The 12,481-nt window shown below is 39.8% G+C and overlaps 1 protein-coding gene across 3 annotated transcripts in view; it reads left to right on the forward strand.

Moving 5' to 3' along the window:
• LOC106938110 (complement C1q and tumor necrosis factor-related protein 9A-like) overlaps positions 1-12,481 on the forward strand; it is an 86,950-nt gene that overhangs the window by 61,134 nt on the left and 13,335 nt on the right. For all 3 annotated transcript variants that reach the window (XM_015019954.1, XM_015019953.1, XM_015019951.1), the window contains exon 4: positions 820-897. In XM_015019954.1, the coding sequence (XP_014875440.1) occupies positions 820-897 (78 nt within the window). The remainder of the gene's footprint in view (positions 1-819; positions 898-12,481) is intronic.

The following is a 12,481-nucleotide window of genomic DNA, read 5'->3' on the forward strand; positions in this document are numbered from 1 at the left end:
TTAACCTTTTCCTTCTCAAACCCTGGTCATCTGTGGGCATATTTCTTGTGATTCTTTCAGGTTTCCCTGGCATGTTGTTATTTAGTGTAAAATACAATAGAAATTGTCAAAATTTAGCAATAGAAATGGTCAAAATACAAAGAGAGGAAAGATTTTTTAGCTGATTTAATTAATCCCTTCTTTTTACCTCTTAGCTTATTATTTAGTTAGAAGGCACCATTATCTTTTTTGTCTATTCAAAATAATTTTGCAGCTGGAGTTACTAGGCCTACATGACCTGCTAGCTTGCTAGCTAGCTAGCTTGCTAACTTGAATGTGTACGATGTGCTGCACTGTTAGAAAGGAGAAGGTGGTAAGTGCTTAGCTGAAAAGTGGTTGTTTAATGGTGGAGAGCTTTAGGGGTTTGGTCTTGAGGGCTGCTGGACATCAAAATACACCGAAATGCAACAAATATTTTTTAAAGATGTCCTTCAGATAAACTTTAGATTTTGCTTCTGATTCTGACTCTGGTTCTAGACACTTTTTGATTCAGTTACTGATTAGCTGGTAAAGTCGAGCACTACAAGAAAAAGTCTACTGTCATTGCTGGAAGAGAAAAGTAAGATCAGATAAAAGAAATTGTAAAAAAAACAAACAAACACCTTTCTATCTTAAAATCAAGTTAGCTCATCAAATTAGCATACAGACTTTCTAAATGTGAATCAGTGAACAGATTTTTTTTATTGCTGTATTTAGATAATTGTGAAGTTTTGGGAAGTGCCTTGGTGAAAAGTTACATTGATTTATTTCCTTTTTTTTTTCTTCTTCTTCTTCTCACAGGGTGGAAAGTCTGATGAACCGTGTGCAGGCCTGGACTGCAGCAGAGGGTGCAAGTGCTTCCCAGAGAAAGGCAGCAGGGTGAGTCGGCTGCATGATCGCTGAAATCAAGCTCTGTGCCAAAAAACAGAGAACATAACGTTAGCACAAACAATACTTAACCTCTGCCCTCATTTTATAGAGTATAAAGTTGAAATATTTTCATTTTTAATCATTCGCCGAGCACGACTTAAAATCAGACATTGTAATTAGCCGCGTAATGTGATGTTTCATCAGAGCAGCAGACATATAAATGCAACAAAGTAAAATTAAGCTCATATTAAGAATAATCTTGTGGTGGTGAAGCCTTTTACTCATGTTGATGGTATTTCGTCTCTGTCATAGCTAATCTAGGTAATTACAGAACAATTAAATTATGTGGCTAACATTAAATTCCTGCAGTTTTTACTATGTTACCCCCCTCCCCCATCTTCAGATTGCCTGATAACTATTTTAGATTTTGACTTTTGAACCTGTGTGCTTGAATGCACAAATATTTGTGGTTTATTGAAATATTAGATGGCAGGAATTGGTTAATTGTTTCCCCCGAAGGGCATTAATTTAATTTATAAACAATACAAAACCACAGCGCCTTGTTTTAATCTTAGATTGTGCTTTTAGATTGTGTTTTTAGCAAGTTGGGGTACTTTATCTCCACTTAACCCCCCTCAGGCTCACATTTACATTCTTATCCATTTTCATCAGGTTTGCATCTTGTCTGCAAACATGAACGTTTGGTCTGTGTTAGTCTATAAAATGCATGTTTCAACAATCCCTCTCTGTGCGCCACAACGGGGTTCCTGCAGGAGAGGGAATAGGATCAAATCAGGATGTGTAGCTGCAGGCAAGGAATTAATTTTCTTGTCAATCCCATCAGACAATTAACATCAAACCGTCACCAGTAACATCAAAACAAAGCTCTGCCGATTCCTCGTTGGCGGATCGTGCTCTGCAAGATGCGCACAAACCTCCCGACTGTCGGCCCTGATGTCCTTTCGGGAGCAGCAATCAGAGCGCTCCACTCTGCTGATTTACGTCTGAAACTCGCTGTGACGCCAACATTTTCTGGATGCTTTGTGGTTTGGTTCAAATATAAGATATAAATTCTCACGTATCGACAAGCTCCCAAACATGTGTGTCACCAGGTCACGGTGCGAGTTATAGAGGCAAAAGTTCCTCCGAGATCGAAAAGAGATTAGAAAAGCATCTTACCGAGTTCGGCCTCAGCAATCACCCTCCAGCAGCTTTCTGCCCATTATTAACTCAGTCTTGTTTACACTCCACCGAAAACGGGAAGGGTTTTATTGTCACTAATTACATTTTTGAATCCTTGGAAACAGTGAGGCCAGATTTTGATTTAATATTCGTTTAACTTTACCGACATATTTCTTCCGGCGGGAAAGAATATATTTGTATGGTAAAATAAGTGCAGCACATTTCAGCAAAGAAGAACCATTTTATTTAATTTAATTTGCAGGAGCGTGACCCAAATTGCATACCCATTGGAAACTGTGAGCGGGTTGAAAGATTCAAGGCTATGCACCATTCCAAGTGTTTCTTGCTGAAAAGTCAAGAAAGGGGCGTAAGATCTTATCTGAATGTCTTTGAGTTCCAGTGGCCACACCTCCCAGGCTTTGGTAGGAGGTCAAAAGTGACACCTGCGCTGACGAGGTTGACGGTGCGAGAGGTGAAAGAAAGATACCAGGGTTCACCCGAAGGCCACCGGCGGTTCCTGCCGGTGGCAACATCTCAAGGCAGACGGTCAAACAGACCCTGCGTCTTCTGGATTCCATGAAAACGGACAAAAGAGGAAACCATTTCCTTGAGCTAGGTAGAAAAAAAGAACTTTGCAAACTTTCATCTGGACAGAGGAGGAGATTGTTCTTTGGTTTGGTGGGCACATGACACTAAAATAGATTTGTTTGGCCACAGTTATGCAGCCATATTTACAGCGTGTCGATGCCCAACAGGATAGACAACCGAATTAAAAGAACTACATCAAGATTCTCAACGATGTCCTTCAGGATTCTGCTGAGAAACTTGTCCTGATTGATGGTTTAGTGACCCAAAACACACAGCTGGTGTGGTAGCGTAATGGCTTGTGGACTATTAAGTGGTCCACTAAATGTTTCAAATATTAAGCTTCAAATTAAGTTTGAAGCAGCCCAGCCAGAGTCCTGACTTGGATTTAATGGGGAATCTGCGGAGGGAGTTAAAGATTGGGCTAAAAGCACGAATACTTTACAACCTCAAATATTTTGGAGTTCATTGCGAAAGGTGAAAGGTCATCGACACCAGTGGAGACATGCAGAAAGCCAAGAAAGGCTTTTCAAATCATTATAGACAGCTGCACACATGATTTTGATTTGTGTGTGTTTTTTTTAGTATAAATGTAAAGAAAATCAGAAAAACGTCTTTTTACCATTTGGTGACACAGATCTCTTGGGTCTTGAGTGAAACAGAATAACCTTTGGGTGTATCAATAATTTTGGACTTAACTCTACGTAGTACTGAGCTAAATTCCTGAACATGTGATTTTTAAAATAAGTTTTTCCTTTAATTCCCTCTTTCCTGCCTTCTACCTATTTGGGAAGCAGCAAATCCATCCACAAAGACATTCCTTTCCTTGGTCTCCATATTAACGTGTCTGGCCTTTGCAAACTGCTCCCCCCCCTTTCCTAACTTAAAAGTAGCGATGTCTCGATATCACTGGAAACGCGAGACTTCTGTCTTTACCCTAAAACCAGACTAAAACCAGACTAAGTGTAAGCTTCACACTGTTGCTCGCTCCCCCCCTTTAGCTCGGATCTAAACAACAATTACTGTCTGACACAGAAGCCTACACTTACTTCCCGACTACTGTACACCATTTTAGCTAAATAACATAGTGACGAGCGCCTCATTACGCTCAGGTATCTATAGGTAAATGATCAGGTAACACTTGCTGGCTCTGCTCAGGCCTCCTGTTGGGCCTAAATGACACGGCCGCAACTACATTACATTCTTTAACTGTTATTGTTGGGAGTCCCGTCAGGGCTGAGGTGCTTATTTGTCTCTTTTCAGTTTTACTTTTGTAGTTGGACCATGGAGAAGGTAGGTGTGTTCTTAATCATGGCTGTTAACGCCACTGAAGTCCGCAGGTGGGACGGAGTTAAAGGGCTCTATGCCACACAGGTCCTGAGTCAACAACAGCTCAGTGTTATTGATTCGGATTAAAGCTGCAGTGTGTAACTTTTATAAAGAATACGCTCCTTACATGTTTGTTTAAACTTTCACCATGCAGTGACAGTTTATGAGAGAGATAATCTGTGAAAATATCAGTCTCCTCCACCTCTTCCCTGAGCTGCTATCGGTGTGTGAAGAAATCCTGGCCAACAACAACCAATCAGAGCCAGGAAGAAGGTCTTACCGCTGTCAATCAACTTCATGTACTCGCTGCTGAATGTGCTAATGGCAGAGAAACAACTCACCGTCACAGGGAAAGGGTTTATTTGCCTAGTAGCCTTGGCATTCACAACATGCTACGCTAGCTGCAGCATAACATGGCCACACACACACGATTGTGATTGATAGCCATAAGACCCGCCTCCTGGCTCTGATTGGTTGGTTCTCGTTGGTAATGGAAACACTGAAGGAGAAGGAAGAGGAGCTAAATGTTGTCACAGATTGTCTCATGACATATTGACAGCTTCAGCGAATATGTAAAAAAAAACAAGAAAGTTCATAAAAGTTACACACTGCAGCTTTAAAGATGGTCTGTAGAGGGATCAGTCATTTACAAAAACTCAAATCATAGCGTGTCGATTGCTCCTTCGTAAGATATGCACAGGTTTAGGATGGTTAAATCACATGACCCTTAGAAAGCTTGTGCCTTCTAGTTACTTTTGCTTCTGCTGAATTATCGCCCTCCGTCTTAAAGTCGGAGAACATTGATTGACGTGCGATTGTCGACGATACGGTCAACATCCATCTTCTGGATCACAATTTATTGGTCAATTGTTTTCTGATTCATCTTTAAGCAATCACCCTCATTGTTTTTTTAGTTTTGTTTTGGTTTTATAAGGAGACACAGATTAATTACAGGCCTCCTATCATGCAGAGGTGTGTTGGCAGGATATCTTGGCATTCCAACCAAAACATCTGCTAATGTTTGAGATCCATCAGGATCTGACAGGCTAACTGAAGAAGTACAAACGCTGTCACACAAGATTGAAGTGAAGTTTTGTTTATCCCCGAGGGAGAACTTTTATCTTTTTGCTACCAACACTTTAGCATCTTTTTTTTTTTTTTTTACGTGAATAGCTTATTGGAGATCACAAATTTATGGCTCTTCTCACGTCAGCTCCAGGTTTATTACCACAGCACTTCCACACCCGTGGTAGTTAGCTAAACTCCTGCGGAAAATCTTTTCATGTAACAAATAATGTCAGTGATGTATACAATGTATAATAAAGCAATGAAACAACAAAACATGGGTGAAATACAAGCTAATATTTTCTGCACAATTGTATTAAAAAAAAGTCATTTTTTCCAGTATTTTTATTAGTAGAGAGAAGAATTTATGACTCCATTAATTACAGCAAGTTGTCCAGGTTCTGAAGCTACAAACCAAACCCAGATCACCACGCTGCCACTACCATGTATCTGTTATTTTCCTAATACCAGTGTTAGTTTAAGTTGAAATGTAAATGGAAACGTGTTTATTCTCCAGTTTCATTTTATTTGAAGCTTTACTTTAGTCTTCTATAAACCCCTCATGCTATTGTTATTATTACATAATGTTATATGTACTTGGTTAAGTCAAATCCCAACAAATAAATGCAAAATAACTGCCCCGTTTTTTGTTTTTTTTTTGTTAGCCTATTGATTATATACAAAAAACATGTTTCTCGATGGCACAATTAATTTTCTTCACTCCCCGCCCCCCAGTTTTCAGTCTTATTGGTTTTTCCTGTAGTTTTGACAATTTGCCAAACTTTACCTCTACCACACCATAAAAAGACAGAGAAAATTACTAGTTTGCAAGCTGTTATTTAAAAATGACGTGAACTGGAATCGCAGCACCTTTATTTGATTGAAAAGAAACAGCGTTGTGATTTTTATTTTATTTTGTTTTCCCATTTAAATTTTTTTCTCCCGTGACATTTCTGCGTCACGGTGTCTGCAGGTGTTTAGGATGTCTGGCTGTGCCAACAACTCTTCAGGGCATTGCTGTCCCATCTTGAGCTTAGTTCTGGGCAGCCTTGGCATGCAGAGGCATAAACTGGAAATATTTCCTCCAGCCATTTCATAAGGGAGATGAAAATAATGGAAAGAGCAACTGCCTTGTGTTAACATAGCATATAAAACCGCCTCTTGTAACCCAACATTAGTGGCTTTCTGGTGGTTTTCTAACAGCTTCAGTTGAAAAGACTGCAGATGTCACGATTTAAGCGGGTTAACTGTAATAGTTGCGCATGTTTAACGGCGTTAATTTCCCCTGGAAACTTTGCGGTAGGCTAGGTTCCTGTCCAGCCTTGTTTGTCACAGCTCTACTCGGTCTACACATCTCAGTCATGGTTCTAAATCCAGCTGTGCTGCAACGCAGTATCAGGGCCTCGCCAAGAAAATAAAAACGTAGATAAAATTACGACAATAAAGTCATAAAATTACAAGAGTGAAGTCATAAATTTGAAGGATAAAGACACAACATTAGGAAAATAAAGTTTTATGAGAATACAGTCGAAAAATGCATCAAAATAATACGGCAATAAAATGGTAGTGTTAGGTAAAAGTCATATTAGAGCTTTATTCTTGTAATATTTCTACTTTATTCTCAAAATATTATGATTGTTTTTCACGTTATGACTTTATTCTCGTCATTTTATTTATTTTTTTCTTAGTATGCCATAATACTCTGTAGTGCTGTGCAAAGCCATAGGTGAGATGTTTTTTAAGTAATATCTTCACTTATGAAAATCAACGCACGTCTGCAATAAAACTGCATGTTTTATTGATTTTACCATTTTTAAGCCAAGATTAAAGCAAATGGGCCTCTCACTCATTATCTACATATTCCTCTGGAAACCTGATCAACCTGAAAACATATCAGTTATAAAAAGCCTTTCGCTGCATTATGTAAATCTTCATGGTGCATGCGAGTTTTCTTAAAACCATGTATTACTTTCAAATGGGGAACGAATAGAGAAGTGACCACTATAGATGTAAAAAGTATTTAGCATTACATTTTGCATGCAGAAGTGTATAAATATTGTGTATCCCAGTCCATACGGTGACTGTGTAGAAAGTGACCCACATATGAGCAAGAGGCAGGCCAGCAGACACAAAAATGTAAGTCTCATTCACCGGGGCCCAGACAACAAAAGCGGCTGTGGAGTAAAGGCCGAACAGACTGGGGAAGTGGGCTGCCTGCACCTTCTAAAATAAGACTCAGGTAAAGCGATAGTGGATGTGTGTCTCGGTGGAATGAGAACATAAGAAACGAGGGATGAAAGCCCCTCAAAGGGCCTCGCGATGAAAGACCGCGTCTTTCTGCCCCTGAATTCCTCTACTTTAATCCTGAAGCAGGTAGACCGGGAAGAAGAAGAAGGAAAAAAAGCGGAAGAAGAAAAAGTTGCTTTGGGTAGCTTAAAAGAAGAGGGGACAGGCCGGCAGCGTGCCTTTTGTGTCAAACCGGCCGAGAGGAGAGAAGGGGAGATAAGGTGACACTGACCCAATTGTTTGTGTTTAAGCCCTATGCAAAAATGTAGGCAGAGGAATGAAGCCAGAACAGGGACTGCTGGGGAAGATAATTTTAACTCCCAAATAAATGTGTTGTCAAAACCGCAACACGCAGCTTCCTGGATGGAGGAAAAGGGCAGTAGTTCCTCCTGCACCACCCTAAAACGTCTTACAACAACAGCATTGACAATTCTTGGCATTTTAAACTATCTTTCAGAGCAACAGAGAACTTCTTAGTTCTTTCAATTAATTCATTAAGATATGTCTGTGAGGATTTGATCACTATTTACAAAGCCTGTCCGCATATAAAATACTTTTATTCATTTAAAGTCTATTTTGGTTCTTCTCAAACCTGACTTTTCAGTAGTTTATTTCTAAAACCTTCTAAACATCGACAATTATTACATATTTTTTCTATTCTGAACTATCTTGCTTAACTGGCCTCAAATAAACAGACTCTACTTCCTAAAACAGCTCATGCAGATCTAGAAGAATTTGATAGTTTGGATATTAGCTCAATTGGAAGTTTGAGGTAATTCCTGATTTTGACTCCACTTGGAGCTGCAACTAACTTCCAACCTCGATGGTGAATGACCTTTGAACTCACTGTCTTCATTAGAGACTTTTTAAGGGAAAAACGTGATGCAGAAATGGAAAGGATTAGCCCTGCTGACTTCTCAAGAGGCAACTTTAGATAATGCCAAAACTATGTCGCCAGATCAGGGGTCCTTAAATCCAGCCCTCGAGGGAAGGTGTCTGGCAACTTTTCGACAGGTCCCAGGTCCGATACATATGAATCAAATGGCTGGATTACCTCCTCAGTGCAGTCAAGCCCTCCAGAGTCTTCCTAATGGTCCCATTGCTCGACTCAGGTGTGTTGAAGCAGAGACGCATCTAAAAGTTACCGGACTTTGGCCCTTGAGGCCTGGATTTAAAGACACCTGGTCTAGACGGTATTTCCAAGCAATCTCACCTTGATCTAGAGCAGGGGCCGAACTCCAGCAACCTTTAAATGGGATTCCTCTGAAATACACCTGGGTCAGGTAATTAGGTCATCACCAGGACTGTGTGGAATATCATTATTCTCTGAGGAGGTGTTCTTACAGTTTGACTGTGTTGTGTTTGACCAGGGACAAAAGTTGCAGGACATCGTCCTTTGAGAACTGGAGTGTGACATTGCTGATCTGGATTAAACGGTTTGGGCATTAGATCAAGAGACACCTTGATCTAATGTCTTCACCATCTTATCTTGCAGTAGAGGTTCTTGATCTTGACAAAATTATTTTTACATTATATCAAGAGTCATCAGGGTCTAGTGTCCAAACAATCTCCTCTCTGCAACAACTTTCAACCGAAAGGGTGAATGAAAACTGAAAACCCCAAAAATTACATCTTAATTAAGCACTCACAATGCTTTATGATTGATATCAGCATTCAAAGAAAACAACTTAAGAACTCTTATGAAACTCACTAGATAATTTTACATTGGTGGTCTGCATGCTTCAACTTGGCCCAAAATACCAATATTCCCCAATCACACACTCATTTTTTATACTCTCAGATTTTGGCTCAGGGTTGTGATTAGTAGTGTATTTATTTCAGTAGTCAGTAACACACTGAGGACAGATTGGCAACCAGTCTTGTGGTCAAAATGCGGATGCACATCCAGAGAATTCATGCCAATTAAACAGAGAACCCCTGTCAATTATCCGGCTACTCTGGATAATTGACAGGAATTTGAACTGAATTTGAACACATGCTCATGTTTTATCATGTTCTGTGTTTTGGAGGGTGTTGCAAATGCAGAATACCTTCGCTGTCTTAGTTTGAAACCAGAGTGATGGGTTAAAGAACAGTGAGGGATACGCAACGATAGACCATGAAGGCTTCATCAGCACCTACCCACCTACACTCAGAGACTTAGATTGTGTACATGGATGTTAACTTTGATCTTACACGTACAGTATGTTGGACCACTCTGTCCCTTTTCATGTCTGCTACTCTTTAATGTGCTGCTTTTGTTGCCTTTGAGCTTGTTTGGGTTTGAGCCCTTCCACCAGCCTCTATAGGTGTGCTTCTCTGGCATGTATGCTGATGTACCTACAGGCCAGATAGTCTGACAGGACAGGACAGACTTATCAACGGTAGCCTGTCACCCAAGCATTTCACTTCCCAACACACACACACATGAACGCTCACACCCACACCCACTGGTGGGCCCCTGATGGCATTTTATCGGTCGCTCCCTCCTTTTTGATGCTCAAATGGGGTTAAAATATGTTGGGGGCAGGGAGATTTGTTTAGGCTTCATCTGAAGAGACTCTCACACACACGATACTGTAGTAAAGGTAGAGCAGCCTCTTGTCGTCTGTAGAGGCCCCCTGAGAAATCCTCCCTTATATTGCAGTCGGAGCTTAAATGCAAGCTTTGAACTTCTCGGTGGACGCTGATGTCCTTATTTAGATAGACACAAAATCCCACCGTAGTCATAGCTGCACTTCTTTCCTCCAAGTGCAAGCTAACACGAAGATCACAGAATCAGACAGGTACATCTAAGTGTGTAGCTATGCTAAATCACAGCTACACAAATTACCTTCAGAGAATCTCTTCTTCCTTTTTCATCTTCACTCACCTGCTTTGATCCTGTGATGTTGCTCTTATTTATGCCCTTCCACATAGAGGGAAATGTTGAACCGCAAGACAGAAAAGTGTGGCTTGAAAGCATGAGTCCGTCTCTCCTCTCCCTCTTTGTTATGCACTATACCGCCCTCACATGGTGCCTTCAGGAACTCGTTTTTTTAACAGGAGTTAGATTTTTTCTGTTTTCTCCCACGTTGTTCAGCTGAGACTGGTTTTAGTCTGACTATGCTAGACTTTATCTGTTAAACATTAGATTAAACATATATAATGCTGCTTCTGTCTGTGATCTTTGTGTAAATACAGCAAGCGTATCTCAGGAAGAACAAATCTCTGTTATAGGGAATGAATTGCTTTCCAAATATCAAAGTTGAACCACCTGGTAAAATATATTCAAATATATTTTTGTTGAAACTTATGAAAGTTTCAGCAAATCATGTTTTTATGTGTAATGATAAAATAGCCCAAAAATGTTCATACCCATCTTTTCATTTCGCAAACTTCTATATCTGGAACTGGAAATGATTTGAGTGGTCCAGACTCAAATCTGATCATCTTTGCAGGAATATGCTTATTCTGAGAACACTTCAGTTGCTCTAATGAAAATAAAGATGACCTATTGATTATTAAAAAGGGTACATATAATTTCAGCCATGGTATTTTTTGATAAAAATGTAAATAGTAGCACATCTCTTTTCCTATCAGAAACAAATCAGGTGGGAGTATGAATCTTCTGGAGCTTAACTGTGTGCTCACTGGTGTTGAGGGAAAAAAAAAGTATTTCTGTGTCTAATATGTCCAGACAAGTCAGCAAACCTAAATCTAGATGGTTGAGTCCTGAAAATGTCATTTTCAAGATAATCTGCATTAGTTGCTTTGTCCTTAAATCCAGAAATTAAACCTGATCGTATATACAACTGTACAGTACAAGAAAAAAAAAAAATCTTCATCACGGGTGATGAATAATAAATTCATTTCAGAGTGAAATTGAAATATGTTGGGGCATATTTAAGATATGCTCCTATTTACATATCTTCTGCCACAAGATATGCCTTGTGGCAGAAATGTATACATAATCCCTTCCTCCATTTTTGCCTTGAATGTATATTCTTGTGCATTTAATCTTAATCCCACTCTACTCCTTTCAACTCCATTACACAAAAATGAGTGGAAAATTATGGAGGATGGGGGAGGTAAGGAAAAGTCTTTCATTTCTCCCATCCTCTGTCTTTTCTACACACGGCTTCTGTATAGGTGTGTTTAACTAACGCGTGGAGGAATGTGCAGAACTGATCATTACTGATTTTATAGCTTCTCAGGACTGAAGTGAGCATCGAGGCACGGTTGTTCGCCACATTTCCAGGTCGTTAACGGCGTGTCAAATAAACATTTACGAGACTTTTTTTTTTTTTTCACCTCTTCAGCAGAGGTGGCCGGCGTCGCTGGCTCGTTTCTGAACAAAACAGTCAGTGAGGTGCAATTAAACATGCAGCCGCTCACCGCTTTTCAGTAGAAGCACGCTCTGTGTGTGGCACGGCGGACGGTTAAAGTGTGGGAGTACAGAGAGTGCTTTAGGTACGAAATGCATCAGGCAGTGCATTTCTTATGTCAGGGCTGTTTATGTCTCTGATGTACACACATACACGCCAAACGATGCACGTCGGCAGCAGGGCATCCTCAAGCTCTCTGGGAAAACCAAAACCCCGACGTACCTAAACACAGCTGGCTGGAGGTCGCCCACTCACTCGGACGTCTCGGGAAAACGAGAACACGCGTCATCTCCTCTCGTGGAGCAAAGTGAGAAGGTTCAACTGCCGAAGTGTTTTATCTTTAGTTTCTCTTTCAAAGTCAGTCAAGAGTTTTAAAAAGTGGGCCACAGCGATCTTGGAAGCTTGAAAAACAACAAAAAATCTTCTATTGAGTGTGAGAACTCTAAAATAAATATTGGTTAACTTAAATTAACCTAAATTTATCTGGCGTATTTCATCCATGTTGCAAAGAAGCAATTTAATCGTAAAAGATAAATACTGAAAGAAAACAGGTGGTCCAGCTTAAATATATTGCCTTAAATTAAGTTTATTCAAGTGAATATTTTAAGTTTATTAAGTCTTTATGTTAAATAAAGAACGTTTTCCAAACTTAATTAATTTACACGTCAAAAATTAACACTGTTATTTTTTATTTTTTTATAAAGTTGGAGCTCCATTCTCCTTTTTTTTTTTTTTTTTTTTTTTTGGGGGGATTTTATGGGCCAAAAAACAAAATTTCC

This window comes from Poecilia latipinna, unplaced genomic scaffold (assembly GCF_001443285.1).
Source record: "Poecilia latipinna isolate Pla-1442-1.1 unplaced genomic scaffold, P_latipinna-1.0 Scaffold2510, whole genome shotgun sequence".
Taxonomy (NCBI): Eukaryota; Metazoa; Chordata; class Actinopteri; order Cyprinodontiformes; family Poeciliidae; genus Poecilia; species Poecilia latipinna.